We start from the raw sequence: 17,067 nt of genomic DNA, 5'->3' as shown, positions 1-17,067 counted from the left end.
ACACACACACACACACACACACACACACACACACACATAGGCATCATAGCTAGAACTTGCTGCTGGCAAAAAATCTTATAAATCCTTAGAGCTGGTACCTGCTGCACCAAATGTCTATAAATATCTAGAGCAAAAACTTGCTACTACACAAAAAGGCTTGCTCAAAGCTGTAACATTTTTCATGTTAAGAAATGTGTTTCTATTGCAAATACATATATAGATATAATAAGTAATCACATATTGGAAGGAAAATCTTAATTACAGTATATATAGTGCAATTCACTCATCAGTGTATTGGGACAGTACACTGTTCTGCTACATTGCTATGAGCCAGGCATATGATTAGCTTATTGAGCCGTAATGCCTTTCCTTTTTCCTGATGTTACACTGGTTACATTGTTTACACTGAACTGCCACTTTAAGTCTGGTCTTGTATTAACAATCTTTACACTTTACTGCACCTCCACATTCTACTGTGTCTGTTTTTTTCTCTATACATACTCTAAAAATCAATTTTCTGTCTCCTCATTTAAAAAAAAAATGGTACCATCATAGGAAAGACGATGGCGGCACGGGATGTTTTAATAACCCAGAGAAGCACCAAGCAGCTGAGCTGGATGATGGTAAACAGGTGAACCTTCCTCAGAGGAACGTGCCTCAGGTAGATGAAGTCAGGCTGGTGCTTAGTTGGCATTCCAAACAGCTTCAGCCTGTCAAAAAACTTATTAAAGCAACATGTAAAAAATATTAGGATTATCATTATTATTATTATTTAATTTGTCTTGAGTATAGACTGATAAAGACATCATATTAAAGGTTGAAGTGCATTTAAATGCTTTTGTTTGTATTTGCTTGTTACCTGTATTCCTCTCAGTGATGATGCTCCCATGTAGAGAAACACTCCATACAAAACAGGCATTGGAATAAACTGAAAAAACAAATGTTAAATAAGCAAATTGCTGCTCTAATGCTGAAATAGTGAAATTCTCACTATATTAATAATTCTAAAAGAACTTCAACCTTGCTGCCATTTTTTCATATATCAAAGGCAGTGATGAGGTTAAAAAGATTTTACTTGCTTGGTGGAAGGTGTGGGAAAGTGAAAATCTTTTTCTGGCACAATTAGTCAACACCTTTTTTTAAGAAGCTGGTGGCCATGTGTTTTTTTCTAACTGTTGCAATAATTTAAGAAATATATAAACATATTTGGTATATCCCACATTTGAGCCGTGAGCATTATTAAACATTAAATATTATTCTGGACATACGTTAGATTCAGATTTATATATTAGAACTCTCACAAGCTTTTTAAGTGTTTTTTTATAGAAATGCTCATTACACATCCTTTGCATGCATTACCAAAGTTATAGCATTAAACTGAATGATCAGTGCAGAAGCTGACCTTGAGAATGGAGGTCATAAAGACAGAGCATCCCATCAGGAGGAAAATCATAAGACCAGTAAACCGTTGTTCTCTGATGCCAAGAAACTTAGGCTGTTCTCCCGGGGCTGAGCTCTCAGACTCCAGCTTCAGGCTGTTAACATGTGAGATTGAAAGCACTGTAGCTGCCACAAACCAGGGCAGCCCCATCAGTGAGCACACACCCAGCATCACACCCACTACGAACAGATCCAGGTGGTACCCACAGCTTTTCTGTAGCCAACACAAAATTACCAATCAGAGCAACCAGAGAAAACAAACAACAACAACTACTACTATTATTGGTAGTACTTATAAAAGTAATAAAAGGATATACACATTAAAATAATATTAATAATAATAATAATAATAATAATAATAATAATAATGTTAATATTAGTTTAATTAACTTGTTTCACAGTTTTATTGACTGTGTAACTCCATATATGTTTATTTATACAGTGCATCTGGAAAGTATTCACAGCTCTTCACTTTTTCCACATTTTGTTATGCTACAGTCTTATTCCAAAATTGATTAAATTCATAATGTTCATAAACATTCTACAAAGAATAGCCTATAATGACAACATGAAATAAGTGTGTTTAAAATCTTTGCAAATTTATTGTACATAAGTATTCCCAGCCTTTGCTCAATACTTTGTTGAAGCTCCTTTGGCACCAATTACAGCCTCAAGTCTTTGTGAGTATGATGCTACAAGATGGCACACCTTTTTTGGGCAGTTTCTCCCATTCGTGTTTGCAGAACCTCTCAAGCTACATCAGTTTGGATGAGGAGCGTTGGTGCACAGACATTTTCAGATCTCTCCAGAGATGTTTGATCGGGTTCAATCTGGGCTCTGGCTGAGCCACTCAAGGACATTCACAGAGTCGTCCTGTAGCCACTCCTCTGTTATCTTAGCTGTGTGCTTAGGGTAGTTGTCCTGTTGGTAGACGAACCGTCGCCCCTGTCTAAGGTCCAGAGTGCTCTGAAGCAGGTTTTCTTCATTGATGTCTCTCTACATTGCTAGTCTCCCAGTTCCTGCAACTGAAAGACATCCCTACAGCATGATTCTGCCACCACCATGCTTCACTGTATCAATGGTATTGGCCAGGTGAGTATTGCTGTAAAGATGTTTGTTCTGAAAGGTTGTCCTCTCTCCACAAAGAAACGCTGGAGCTTTTACAGAGTGACCATTGGGTTCTTGTTCACCTCCCTGACTAAGGCCCTTCTCTTCCGATCGTTAAGTTTGGCCGGGCGGCCCGCCCCACGAAAAGTCCTGGTGGTTCCAAATGTCTTCCATTTACAGATGACAAAGACCACTGTGCTTATTTGGAACTTCAATTCTCCTCTTCCCCAGATCTGTGCCACGATACAATCCTGTCTCCTAGGTCTACAGATAATTCCTTGGATTTCATGGCTTTTTTGTGCTCTGACATGATGCACACCTGAGCTCAATTTTGTCATAGCAAAAGCTGTGAATACTTATGTACATGCGTTTTTTTTTTATTTTTCCTTTTTTTTTTTATACATTTGTAAAGATTTCATGCAAACTTCCTTCACGTTGTCATTATGGGGTATTATTTGTAGAATTTTGAAGAAAATAATCTATTTTGGAATAAGACTGTAAAATAACAAAACGTGGAAAAAGTGAAGTGCTGTAAATACGTTCCAGATGCCCTGTATGTATAGGTTCATTATTATTTTAGAATAATTCAAAAATAAATAGAAACCTTTCTATGAGCATACTGTATGTCCACATTTTTTTCAGGTATTGTATATTGTAGTGTTGTTATTATTATCACCATTATTCATTTACTTTTGTATTCAAACTCCATCCCATGCTATTAACCCATATTTCAGCTTTCTGGGATCACCAGGCTATAAATCTTAGTTGATCGTAGTGAACTAGAATATATTTACCTATACATTTTTTAAAACCTATTAACTTTTTATTCTGATTTCATTGCTGCTGTGAAAAAAACCCAAGAAACATCACAAAATCCAAAAACAGCATTTTGGATAAATCATCACAGAACTCCAAGGTGCACAGAGATGATTTCTAACTCCCAGATCTGTAGCATGCCCATAGGGAACAGAGCGGAGTGACAGTTTTCAGTTTAAGTAAAACAAAATCAAAACTGTTAAAAATGGACTCACAAGGTTTTCTGGCGACGGTATCGATATTCCAAAAGCCATATGGGATTAAACTGCTCAGTTGGTAATGCTACTGACTAGAAACCAATAATTCGCTAGTTCAAAATGTGCTCAAAGTTATTCTTTGCATTTAAGGTACACATGGATGCAATGCTGTAATAATCAAGAGAATATACTCTTGCCATCAGTACCTTAAGTTTGTGTTCCTTTCTGTTAATGATGACTGCAGTGATCTGCTGGTCCATGAAAATTAGGATGGTACAAAGAAGGGCAGGGATCACTGATATGATGCAAGTCCACCAGGGGTTCGGCCCCAATGGGTTAATAAACCAACCTCGATCATCTCTTGTTGGCTAAATTGGGTCACAACATAGTCACTGTCATTACAACCACTTTATGCAAGATGCATTTCTATATTACTGGATTTAGAAAAACATGTTGAGATGTCATTTTTAGGAGAGTCTTACCTTAAAATTGTTGGGGACCTGCAGTTTGGGGGAGGGGACACCTATAGCGTAGTCGATCAGAACCATTGTCAGAATAGTAATGAACACAGCAAAATCACTGATGATTGATCTGACCTAAAGCAAACATAAATAAATAACATATTTACTTTATATATATTTCCTTTTTCTTTTTTTTTTTTTTACAAATAAAGATATATATATATATATATATATATATATATATATATATATATATATATATATATATATATATATATATTCTTTTATTTGCTTATTATACTTATTATACTTATAATAATATAAAATAACAGTTTTTTAGCAGATTACTAATACAAAAAATAATAATTACTTCAGACATTTAAAAATACTAAATAAAATAAGACACTGGAAATTCTCTCAGGCTCTGGAGAGTTTCTTTGTTGATTATTTTAAGTATTAATTGACAAAATCTAATTTTTTTTTGGAGTCGCTGTCATTTTCCTAATATTCCACTAGAGGGAACCAATGCACAAAAAACTTTCATAGTACAGCCTCTGTCACCACTCATATCTTTTAATTTTCCACACACACACACACACATACACACGCACGCACGCGCACACACACACACACACACACACACACACACACACACAAATTCACTCACTTTATTAAAATGGTGAATTCCATTTACAATGTAAATATTTATAGAAGTAATTCTTAGTATGGCGAAGGTGTGTACACATGGTACAGGGATGTAGAATATAACCACTAACCCTGAGAGGCTGTAATTAAGTGCTAGCTAAAATCAACACAACCATGCAATATGCTAGGCAATTCTTCTTATCATTATAAAGTATGCACGTAACTGTTTCTTCTTCAAATAGAGAATTTACAAGCTGTAATAACAAAACTGAGCAACACACACACACACACACACACACACACACACACACACACAAAACCTGGCCACACTAAGAATGTGTGGTTAGTGAAGTACCTTGGTAGGAAAGTATCGAGTGGTCTTGAACTCTTTAAGGAAAGCAGACATGGCCACAGTGGAGAAAAAGAGCACAACAGACCAGAAGAGTACATCAGGGCTGTAGGGACCATGAGGCCCACAGGCTGAGCCCACAAACATCCCCTTCTTCTCTATGCAGTCCTGTGCAATATAACATAAAGGATATCTATTAAAAAAATCTATAAAATAAATAATAGATACAACCTAATGCCTCTGAAATTCACTTTTAAGATGTTGTAATAGTTATTAGTTATCACATTGTTATATATTACTTAACTTTCAAAGTTAATATGAATCCAGTATATTTTACATTAACTTGATTTAGTAAACCTAACAGGGCATTTCATAATTTGTGCAAATCAATCGTAGCAATTTCAAGGCATTTCATTAACTCATTCCAAATAAAGACTTGGTTGGTAATAGATTTAAAGGGCAAAAATAAAACTATTGATTTCTCAGAAGAACAGTAATATACAAATAATTTTTACTAATGTGTATTATTATTATTAAGATAAACATTTGTGCATATAGGCTTATAAAGCACTTAAATCTGCTTTGATGAACTCTCTCTCTCTCTCTCTCTCTCTCTCTCTCCCTGTTTCGCATTATTTCTATCTCTATCGTACACAACATAGATGTAGCATAGTATTTTGTTGTCTTTGATAATCCCTTCGTCCAGTCTAAAGCAGAGGTAAACGTTTTGCTTTTAGTTGTGCGGCATGGCTAATCCGATATAATCCATGCCACATGTCCTTAATCTCTGTTTGCATCTGACAGAAAGTGTCATTTACACAAGAGATTTTTGTGATTGTGTTTTTTATGTACAGTGTGGTTCAAGATTTTTTAAATTAAAAACTAAAAATTAAGAGAAAGTCTTATTTTGAAAGAATAAAGACACATTTTTATATTATATTTAAATGTTAGTAAATTAGTGATTTTGACAACGTTAACTCCTTCATATAAAAAGTGAAAGGATCATGTGATCCAAATGATCCTTTTATAGAATTATGTGTCATCAGATTTTCCATAAATGTGTTGAGTCTGTGAGAGTTCAAATGCACTTTGTCATTAATGTAAAAACCACATACTAAGAAACTAAGAAATTCATGATTTCCAATATTCTACTTTCTACTTTTGTTGCTTAAAATATGATTTGTAATGGAATTTACAAAAAAAACAAATACCATACAGAAGTAGTATTACTATTGGACTTGCATATTTTAGACCCCATTGAATATCTGAATAACTGACTGAATTTCCTGACTTTGACACTTATTCAGTTATTTAAAAAAAAATTATAATAAATGAAATGGCACATCACACAAAAATCCCTAAAGGTCTTTTATAGGTTTTTTTTAAGTTTTAAAGACAGTCAATCGTTAAAGGTTTTGAGTAAATGAAGGTGATGAGTATAATAAAATAACAGGTCTAGGTTTAACCTGCTTATATTCACCTGCACTTCCAGAGCTTCCCAGTAGATCTCTGATGCTGTGATGTTGTTCTGCTCCCAATAATTCAGGGTGGCATTGTTGGGATTCACAGGCTCTATACAGGCACAACTGCAGAAAATAACATGATTTATATTTATTTTCATTTATTTATATATATATATATATATATATATATATATATATATATATATATATATATATATATATATAGAGAGAGAGAGAGAGAGAGAGAGAGAGAGAGAGAGAGAGAGAGAGAGAGAGAGAGAGAGAGAAAGAGAGCAATACATATAGAAATGTGTTTGTGTGTGTTAGTGTATAAGTGTGTTTTTAAGTGTGTGTGCCCTCACGAATAGGTGGTGAGTTTTTCCAGGTTGTTGTTCATGTTAAAAGGGTGAGTCTCGCCAAGATGGATCAGCTTCTCCAGAGCCTCATAGATAAAAATGATGCAAATGAGAGAAGCAAACGCTTCTTCTGTAAAACGAGTGATGTAACAAACAAGTGAGCTGGCATCAGTAGCCACCAGCAGCAGACAGAGGAAAGCGGTCCAAAGGCCAATGCATGTCCTCAGAGACAGATAGGACAACCCATACTCTCTGAAATAAAGCAAGAGAATAAGGTATAAGGTAAGTAAGAATTATAAGTTGACATTTAAGGTTTTGCTCTCAAAAACAATTTTGTTCTGTTCTGTTATTCAGTAATATATTTTCTACCTCTGATTCTAACCTGTGTACATTCTAATAGCCATTCAAACTGTTTTTCTAGCACTGGAGGCAACAGTCAGGTAGCTCCTTTATAATAATAGATGACTCCAAAGGCACTTTATTTACATTAGATATTGGCATACACAAATCTCAAGCAATGGCATACACATTTACAGTATGTAAATTTAAAGAAAAATGACATTTCTGTAAGCTATGTTTAATTCTATGAATAATGAATGCAGCCTTACTTGCAAAATTTATATAATATCTTCTCAAAAACCAACACAGGACCAGTGCTGCCAAGGATAGTGAGAGGCTGGCCTGCAAACAGGGAGTACGCAATCCCAGTCATCGATGCACCAAACAGAGATTCGATAGCACTCTAAACACACACATAAAATTTGAAATTAATAAATAAAATTATTTGTATACCTGGATGACTTAATATGATGCATGCCTTAGTATAATGAGTGTATGTGCTTGACTGAATGAAATTAAAATATTTAAACCATAGTTCTGAAGGGTTTTATATAGACTAGTGAATGCATTTAACATATGTGAAGCATTGTTAAGATTTTAATATCATAGTTTTAGACATTCTGGGGAACTCTGGTGTCTAATGGAGTCTAAATAAACGTCCAGTCATATAAATATTTAGTTTTGAAATCATTATTAGTCATGTGCTTTCTTACAATGCGTCCCTCAGTGGCCTCCCCCAGCAATCCTCCGAAGGTGATGACAGGAGACATGCAAGCACAGTACAGGAAGAGGAAAGAAGCCACACATTGCAGGCTGATGGCATCAGTGTAGTCCGATAGGTAATGTGGTGCTTTGCGCTTTATATCCAGAAAAAGCCCACCAAACAGCCTAGAGTTCACAGGACATTGAGAGTCTTTATCATTTAAGCAAAAGTCAATATAAATTATAAAACCTTTAAATGAAAATACATAGATTTACAGTGCAAATTTAATTATACATCATCCTGACAATGATGACTATAAGTAAATGGTTTCTTCATGAATATACAGGCTACCCAGTTTACCATCTGAAGTGATTTGAGAATTTTTTATTAGCATGAAAATATCAAATAATAATTTTCAGTCATAATTTTAAGCCATATAAAGAGTTCGCACGTGGCTTGCTCTTCTGTATTTGGTCAAGTTAAAGCTATTCTTAATGAGGTTTCATTTAGCATGCGATTGTTGCAAGAGAATCGGAAAAAAGAGAGCGAATTGAGAACAGAAGGGGGCTGTTGTGATGAGAAGAGAGAAAGTTGAGGCGAGTTGTGAAAACTGTCACTCATGGGGGGAGTCTCTGTGACCAAATGTCAGCTGTGGCATCCGTCCATTTCATTTCAAAGTTGTGAAAATTGATTTCAGTGCCATGGCATTTGTTTATATACAGTAAACAGCCCATAGGCTACGATGTTTAAGGTCTTCATTTCTCTCTTACGTATGCTTTGACCTTCCCAACCTCACTCAAATGCACAGTCACTAGCTTAACACACACATACTTTGGCTTACTCACACACTGACTTATGAACATAAGTACACGCACACACACACACACATACACACTGTCCATACCCACCTCCCGGTGTGATGTAGCTCAGGGCCTCCATGCCCCCCATGTTCTTCAGTCTCTGCCAGCTCTCCATTAGGGACAGCAGGGATTTTTCTCTTCTCCTGTTTATCACACACACACACACACACACACACACACACACACACACACACACACATATACAGAAAGAGCACTCATGTCAGCGCCATCTATTCTGGATCAGAATATTTTTGTGTCCAGCAGAGTACCTAATAAAAAAGGACAATGCTAATTATGCCATAGTGACAGAAAACATGTACCCCTATGTTCATATCAAATAGCAACTATAATTATTTGCAGATGACTGGCAACTTAAAGAGAAAAAATATTGTTTTGGGCAATCTCAATCATCCAGACCTACTTCAATTCACCTTACATTGTTCCCTACAGATAGGGGTGGAGTCATCTTGAATGAGGCCCCATCAGGAAATATTTCATCAGAGGATAATTTCCCATCCATACTTATACAATCTATTAAAATCAAACTAAGATAAACTTAATTATATATGTAACCTCACATATTTACCTGAGAAGGGACGTTTTTTGGTGGTTCAATTCTGATAGATGGGTCCCATTCACCAGGGGGTAGAACTGTTACTTGATCAAGAAACTCATCGATTCCAGCCACAAGATCATTGCGGTCCTTAGCTTTGTATGCAACATCATGGAACACCTAAGACGCCACAGTGCTTCGTTCAGTTACAAGCACTTCCCATAAAGAAATCAAAACTGTCGCTATTTACACATTTACATAACTCTCAACAGTAGCAAAAAGAGAAAAAAAAGAAAACAGCTAGTACAACTCAAATCAAAAAGGGTACATATTAGCATTTCTTTTTACTGTAACATGATTACAATGTTGCCATAGCAACAGGGTAACTGGCTGCTAGACTAAAAAGTGAAATTCTAGCTAATGAGCAAGCGTTTGCATGTCATTATGTGCATTCAGAAATGTGCCTCAGCGCCTTGAGGAAGGAGTGAGAGAATCAGCAGAAGTGTGAAAGGCCTCAGACTCCCTCAATTCTCTCCAGTCTTAGAAAAAATATATTCTGTCACAACTGATGCATTGCTCCTAAAATGCTTCTAACGCATTTGTGAAATGGGACCGTCGAGCCAAAACGCACTTACAGATTTCATGTGTGATGTGTGAAAAACAAATAAGTGTTTTGTTAAAAAAAAAAAAATTTCTTTTCCATTCTGAATCAAGTTATTTATGTTTTTTAAATGAGCAGTTTTCACACCTCATCAGTCATCAGAGTTGCGATGGACCTGCCGATCTCATGGTACTGTGGCCCTTTACCCAGCGGCCCGAGAAGAATGAAAAGGAACCTGCAAAAATAAATTATACAAGCAGTTGCATAAATGATGTAATGCAAAATATTAACACGATTCCTTTCATTCATAGAGTTTCTAGCTTTGGTTTGAAGTCTCACAATGAATCCATATAATCTCATGTTCAATTTAGCTTTCAGTAAAAAGATGTACATGAAAAACAAACACACTAAAATTTGATTAAAATGAAAATAATTTATAATTAATCATACAATTTAATAAACCATGTGGTCAGTTGCAGCAACAAACACCCCGAATGTTTCTACGCCTTCCTTTGTAACATTCCAAAAGAATTCCAAACCTTGACTGTCTTGCATTGTCATTATAGCTATAATAACTTTCATCTCATGTCTGTTGAATTTTCTACACAAATTAAGTAATGATACCTCACCCTTTTAAGTACCCTTCTTGCTGTAATATATAGAATCACAACTTTTGTAATTCTGTCAAGAACTATTAACAACCATTTTCGAAATGAGGGAAAAAAATCCACATCACATATCTATGCAAATTCTTTGATGCCTAATGTGACAAACAAGGAACACAGATGAAGGACTTGTTTTAATCACATTTCAGTAGTGTCATTTTTAAACAGCTCCCACATTGTTGGCACCCTTGAAACAAGCATCTGGTGCAGGTCTCACTTTATTTTCTCAACATCTGGAAAGAAACTCCAAATTTGCCTGACAGAGCTAAAGTGTAATAAGACTAAATAAAAAATAAACAAATAAATAAATAAATAAGCCCAACTTAGTATTCTTTACATGGCAAATGTACTCCTGTGTTAAACAGATAACATTAAACACACAAATATCAATTAAGACAACTAGCCTTTTTTTTTTTTTAGCAATGGTAACTCAACCACAATTACAATGGCTTTGCACTAACTTCAAGAGAAACAAAGCAAGGTATTTAAAATGTTTACCTAGAAGGGAGCGTTAGAGTTATGTAAATTACAGCTAATTTGCAGTTAGTGATCAGTGTCCTACAGTTTAAATATTAGAGTTTGAGTATATCAATCACCTGGTGGTTATAGGAACTTCTGCCAGGCCATTGAGAAGGACTGCAGGTGAGAGACGTACAAAGGCCACTACAGGTTTCTCCAAGAACTCCAGCTCCCCTACTAGGATATTAGATGCCTCAGCTCCAGCAGGAATCTTCTTCATAAAGTGCAGGTCTATCTACAGGAACAGCATGGTCACAACATAAGCACAACTAATATATAATTAATATAATTAAATAAAAATATAATTAAAATGTTTTAATAAGTAGTAAAACAAGCATATTTTCTTAATGTAAAATTACCCCTTTCAAAAATAAAAAATCTATTACTTGGAATTATAATAATTTAATAAAAATAAATACAATTATTATAATTCCAAGGGAGTGCAAAGTGTATTATTATATAAAATGAGGCAGTTAGCTGTGACATGATCAGTGTAACCTTTGAAAAAGTTTGGTTTATGAAGCTGGGACATTAAGTGCCATGGTGCCCCAAAATCCTACTCTTACCTTACTAAAATCCACACTACTGCAATCTCTTGTGATCTCTGGCTTGAGGTCATGTGCACTAGGCTGGGTCTGAGGAAGGATCATCTGGCCTGTGCACACAATCACAGATAGCACTGGTCACACACAGGCCTTGCTTTTCCACATTCAAAATATCAACAGCTGAAGCAATTGATCAGTACTTTGCCAGGGCTGATCAGCCAGAGCAGAGAACCTCCCAGCATCTCAGCATTACAGTCAAGAATTATAGTAATGCATAAATATGCATCTGTCCAAAGAAAGAAAGAGAGAGACAGAGAATAGATATGCCATGTACTGATGCTTTGCTGAGGTGTATTAAGCATTAGCAGGATTTGCTGATTTGAATACATATAGAAGGAGATAATGAATAGTAATGTATGAAGATGACAGTCAGAATGACATTATGGAGTACATTGTTTCATTTTTTTACAGGCACCACCTCATTTAAATAGAAATATTGAATAAACCACAGTGTGAGCAGAAAGAAAGAAATGAACATTTAGTTGATGCACAGTAACTGCAGCAGAAATAATGAGACAAATATCTCTTATTCCTTTCTGAATCACAGCTTTAGCATTGTAGCCTGAAAGCAACTACAGCTACTATCTGCTATTCATAAAGTAGCACCAAACTCATTAAAGTGTAGTGAGAATAACTGTGTCCTGCACTGCATGAGTAGATTTCTTTTATATTAGTCATGCTCCCAGGGTTCAGGGATGTTGTTCTGTGTGACTTTTTGCTAGAACATTATACATAAATTAGCTTACTAATGTTTACAATGATTTCACAGTCAAAAACAGGGCAAATAAAAAAAAAACTGATCAGCTGAAGAGGTTTGGTGCTCTTCATGGCTTTGCTTTTTTGGGGAAAGCTAGCAACTTCCTAAACACAAGCCTTTAAAAGGTGGCAAAAGAGTAATGCATGATTTGTGGATAGTTTTTTTCCCTCTGCTACCAGTCTAGCACGGAATATTGCAAATTTGCATTCTGGTTTTTTTTTTTTTAAAAGAGTAGGTGTTGTTATGTTAATCAAAACTTATAGAAAGATTATATAAAAGGTTCACAATTAAATATGAAATCAAAATAACAGATGGAGGTAATGTCAAGAAGATCTAATCAAAACATAATTAAAATGTATTACACTTCTTTTCTCTAATTGTGCTAACAAAAAATTAATTAAATAATAGAAATAAAAAAAAAAAAAACATTAGAAGCAATAATAAGAATAATAGTTCTTAATAAGAACTTTTAGAAAATTAATGCAATAAATCTAAATGTGGTAAACAATGCTCCAAGCAGCAATAAAGAATAAAACTATGATTTTACTTCACTAGTGAATTATTCTTGGTTGATATTTATATGATTTGATTGCAAATAGTTCTGTTTTGATCAACATTAAATAAAAGAGTTAATAAAATCAATTTTATGTCTTTATTAATAAAGAAATGATGCATGTTTTGTCTTACTGTTAACTCTATTCTGTCAATTCATAGAAAGCAGAATAGCATCAATAACATCAGAATAGAATGGTCTGTTAAATCATCTTGTTGTCGTTTTTCTTCAAAATGAGGCTGATTTTCTTGATAAAGCCAAGTGAGGCCTTCGAACCACATTAGATGCTTTCTGTTCAGAAAAGGAGTTGGTCCGTTCTTCTTGAAGCCTGATCAAAATTCATACAGTGTTTTAATTTCCAAAAAGCCTATGCAATTTACAGCCAACAGGCTTTACATTTACTGCCACATTTACCTTCCTTTTGCTTGTTTTCTCCTTCCAACAGCATGACAAACATATATGCTTCCATCTAAAATGCCAGCATATATTTAGCTGCTAATTAAAAATAACCACATTTTCTAGTTTTGTTTTAGGAAGCGCTAGAAAAGAAAGTCTAAGGTTTAAGTTGCCTGGGTCCAGGTCAATGTGTGCCTGTTGTGAGGATTGTAGTGAGATGTGTGTGTGGGCTTGGTCGGTGGAGGTGAAGTTGGACGATTTGGGGAGTGGAGACGAGATGGAGACACTGGAAGTGAAGCATTGAGGCCAGCAGGAAGACACCTGCCTGTACCTCCCATCAGAGTTAAATGAACCCCAAAGAGAAGACTTAAGCGCTGAACAGAAAGATGAGCCACCTGTCATACACACACACACAAACACACACATACATACAAACACACAGACACGTATTAAGAGAAAAGTGGAGGAAGGGACACTGAATGGAGAACTAAGAATACTAAACAGAGAGGAATAGCAGCAAACACAAACAATATTATTGCTTAAGTACTATCATAATTCCTGGCCTCTGTTTTAACATATTTCATCCCAATAAATGGCATTAATGGTAATACTTGAAAGAGGGAGCTTAAGACAACCCTCCCAAAATAAAAAAAAAGGTTTTGACTAAGTTTAACCCTTACTACAAAATGAAAAAAAAAGAAAACAAGCTTTTGTAATCAGTCACATATGCACATAAATCAAAGATAATGCAGCTGACTTTTTGGTAAGTTTTTTAATAAGTTTCCACGCTCTGAATCAGGGGTGTGATCTGTCCAAACGGAAAGAGACGCGAGGGGTGACATCACAACCAGGAAGCTATAAAAGCACGTGCCGTGGAGACGGTGCTAGCTTCTGTTTGTTCAGGATGCGCTCTGTGTGTGTCTGTTTTGCCGAGTATTGGTATCCGGTAATAAATAAAAAAAAAATGGAAGAAAGAGAAGTTATAAAGGCATCTTTTTTCAGTCTTTCCTCCTTGCCCCCACTTTATCACAAGGGGGAATACACACAGCCTATGTGTGGCTTGTCTGGGAGCTGAGCATGCTCGTTCAGCTCTCGGCATTGCGACCGTATGTCCATGCTTCGCTCCCGCTCCTCACAGTTCTGGCCCTGCTTTCTCTAAGGCAAAGCAGCGACTGAGGCCATGGGGGTCACAAATGCAGATCCAGTTTTTTTCCCTTGTAAGAAAAGCACTGCGCTCCACCTCTTTTCCTCCAAGTAGGGGGAGGGGATGGACCTTAGTGATCCCGTGGAGGACACTTCAAAGTCCTCTTCAAGGAGCTGCTGGTGGTAGTGACTCGTGCTGTTGCCAAGCTGGATATCACTTAGCCAGCTGATGAGCAGAAATTACGTCCCCTGAGCAAGCTGGACGAATATTTCCTGCAATATACGTCACTACCTCAATGCCGGGGTCTGCCTTTTTCCCAGACCTGCACACTGAAGTGACCAGGTCATGGAATAACCGTTATTCTCCCCACCTCTTTAGCCCCAACATTTCTCTCTACGCTAATGTAGTAGGGCTGAAGAAATGTGGTTTTGGAATGATGCCTCGGCTTGAAGAGACGCTGGCTGGTTGTCTTTTCCCGGTCCTGCCCACCAAGCCTCTGAGGACTACCTCGGCTCTGGTGGACAAAGTTTAGACAGCAGCGGATCAAGCCATCAGCTGCCTGCACACCATGGCCAGGTTAAAGGCTTATCAGGCTGACCTGCTGCAAGAGCTAGATGAGAAAGTGCCTACGGGCAGTCACAGGGTCCGAAAGCTGTGATGCCACAAAAGAGACTGGTACGGTCTATGTCCACCCTGGTCTCCACAGAGAGACACCTCTGGCTCACCCTGTCAAGGGACCCTGGGTGATGCTCCAGGCTGAGGCCCAAGGAACTCACCCATCTGAAGACCGTCATCTTTAATAAGAGGGTTTCGGCCAAAAGATCCTGACAAGTCAGGAGTTTTTGGGGTCTCCGTTGGGGTGAGGCTACGTGCACCTCAGTACATGGTGCCTGCCCCTCCTCGGCACCCTAAGGGGATCGGCTTGTTAACCCTGCCACAGGTAGTGCTTCAGGGCACAGCAATATCTAGCGAGTACCCCCTAAGCCTCCGCCCAAGAATTTTGTGGATAGAGGGCTCACCGCCTTTCAGAAAGCCCCTAAAGCTGCGCCGCAGCATAACCCCAGCACTAGACACACCAGAGGTCAGTCTCAGGTGTGATTCCCTTAAGAAACAATCTAGCAGCCTGGAAACACCTGCCGGTTGTGTCTCAGTGGGCCCTGCTCACTGTAAAGAGAGGCTTTACGATTCAGTCTGGGTCTCGTCTGCCCTAGTTCAACAGGGTGTGTCCCACTCTGGGTGGGGCCTGAGCAGGCTCTGGTTATGGAACAAGAAGTAGAGACTCTCTCGAGGAAGCAGGCCAACATGGTCCATCCGTTTTGACAGAGAGTACAGGTACCACAGCCGGTACTTCATAGTTTCCAAGAAGGATGGGGGAGGCTGCGCCCTATTTAAGATCTGCGTCAGCTAAACCACTTTCTAATGAGACTAAGGTTCTAAATGCTCACCCTGAAACAGGTCATGTCCCAAATCAGCAACCCCTACAGTGGTGGCTCACAGACAGAGGCTTTTCCGGAAAGGGCAACCCACTCCACACAATCAAGGTCACGTGGCGATCCTTACAGGCCTTAGACATGTGGAGAGATCCAGGGTTCCTGTTACAGGGCCCTGTGTTGGGGGCTCCTTGTTGTCATGTAACGTTAACAACAGACACCTCCCTCATGGGTCTATGGAAAGAGCCCCATCATTCGTGGCACATCAACTGCCTGGAGATGCTGGACGTGCTTCTGGCATTGAAGCATTTCCTCTCAGACCTAAGGGACCATCATGTGCTGGCCCATATGGACAACACATCGGCACTATACATCCCAGGGCGGTTGAATCAAGAAGCAGAAGCCCTTTTGAGGCAAGGGCCGAGTCCCAGGGAATAGAGGCTCCACTTGGAAGAACTCAAGAAAAGTCGCACTGTCCCCTCTGGCAATCCCTTACTCACCCAGTCCCTATTTGGCAAGACGCCATGGTACAGGCGTGGCCGAATCTCCACCTGTATGCTTTTCCCCCTGTAGCACTGCTCCCAGAAGTTCTGGAGAGAGTTTGCTAAAATGAAGTCCGTCAGGCCCCCGACCAGGAGAAGCTTAACCAGGTGCCTGGTGCGAGCACTGTACAAATATGTCCACAAAACTGCCTTGTGGAGAAGTTGGACCAGCTGTTTGTCTGCTTCAGTCTGTATACAAAGGGTTGTGCTATCCACTCCTTTTATGAGCCCCCTGGTCTCCCCGCACCTTTCGGGGTCAGAGCTCACTCCACCCGGAGTGTGGCGGCCTCAAAGGCCTTGTCGTCTGGAGAATCTCTCCAAGACATTTGCAACGCTGACCTTCGTCAGGTCCTACAGCCTTGAACTTAGTGCAACTCACGGCCCCTCTGTCCTTCGACCTAGCTGTGCCCATCCACACTAGACAGGGTTTGGTCAGTCTGGCGGAAATTTCTCTAGGTTACGTATGTTCCTTGAGGGAGCAAGACGTCTCCAGGCCACACTCCCTGCATCCCTGCAGCACTTCCTTCACTTTCGAAGTTAGCGCCGTCTCCACGGCACATGCTTTT

At 38.2% G+C, this 17,067-nt stretch overlaps 1 protein-coding gene across 3 annotated transcripts in view; it reads right to left on the bottom strand.

Moving 5' to 3' along the window:
- The window catches only part of slc4a10b (solute carrier family 4 member 10b), a 53,048-nt gene that overhangs the window by 4,758 nt on the left and 31,223 nt on the right, over window positions 1-17,067 (bottom strand). For 2 of the 3 annotated variants that reach the window (XM_046841252.1, XM_046841263.1), the window contains 16 exons: window positions 13,559-13,780; window positions 11,641-11,729; window positions 11,152-11,309; window positions 10,038-10,125; window positions 9,323-9,469; window positions 8,785-8,879; window positions 7,887-8,061; window positions 7,443-7,576; window positions 6,841-7,086; window positions 6,496-6,601; window positions 5,022-5,183; window positions 4,043-4,156; window positions 3,767-3,928; window positions 1,403-1,654; window positions 860-928; window positions 548-721 (listed from right to left, as the gene is read on the bottom strand). In XM_046841252.1, the coding sequence (XP_046697208.1) occupies window positions 548-721; window positions 860-928; window positions 1,403-1,654; window positions 3,767-3,928; window positions 4,043-4,156; window positions 5,022-5,183; window positions 6,496-6,601; window positions 6,841-7,086; window positions 7,443-7,576; window positions 7,887-8,061; window positions 8,785-8,879; window positions 9,323-9,469; window positions 10,038-10,125; window positions 11,152-11,309; window positions 11,641-11,729; window positions 13,559-13,780 (2,393 nt within the window). The remainder of the gene's footprint in view (window positions 1-547; window positions 722-859; window positions 929-1,402; window positions 1,655-3,766; window positions 3,929-4,042; window positions 4,157-5,021; window positions 5,184-6,495; window positions 6,602-6,840; window positions 7,087-7,442; window positions 7,577-7,886; window positions 8,062-8,784; window positions 8,880-9,322; window positions 9,470-10,037; window positions 10,126-11,151; window positions 11,310-11,640; window positions 11,730-13,558; window positions 13,781-17,067) is intronic. The other variant, XM_046841273.1, reaches the window with a different exon arrangement.

Source organism: Silurus meridionalis, chromosome 3 (genome assembly GCF_014805685.1).
Source record: "Silurus meridionalis isolate SWU-2019-XX chromosome 3, ASM1480568v1, whole genome shotgun sequence".
NCBI classification, from domain to species: Eukaryota; Metazoa; Chordata; class Actinopteri; order Siluriformes; family Siluridae; genus Silurus; species Silurus meridionalis.
Note: the sequence above shows the minus strand (reverse complement) of the source record. Positions and strands in the feature narration are given on the sequence as shown.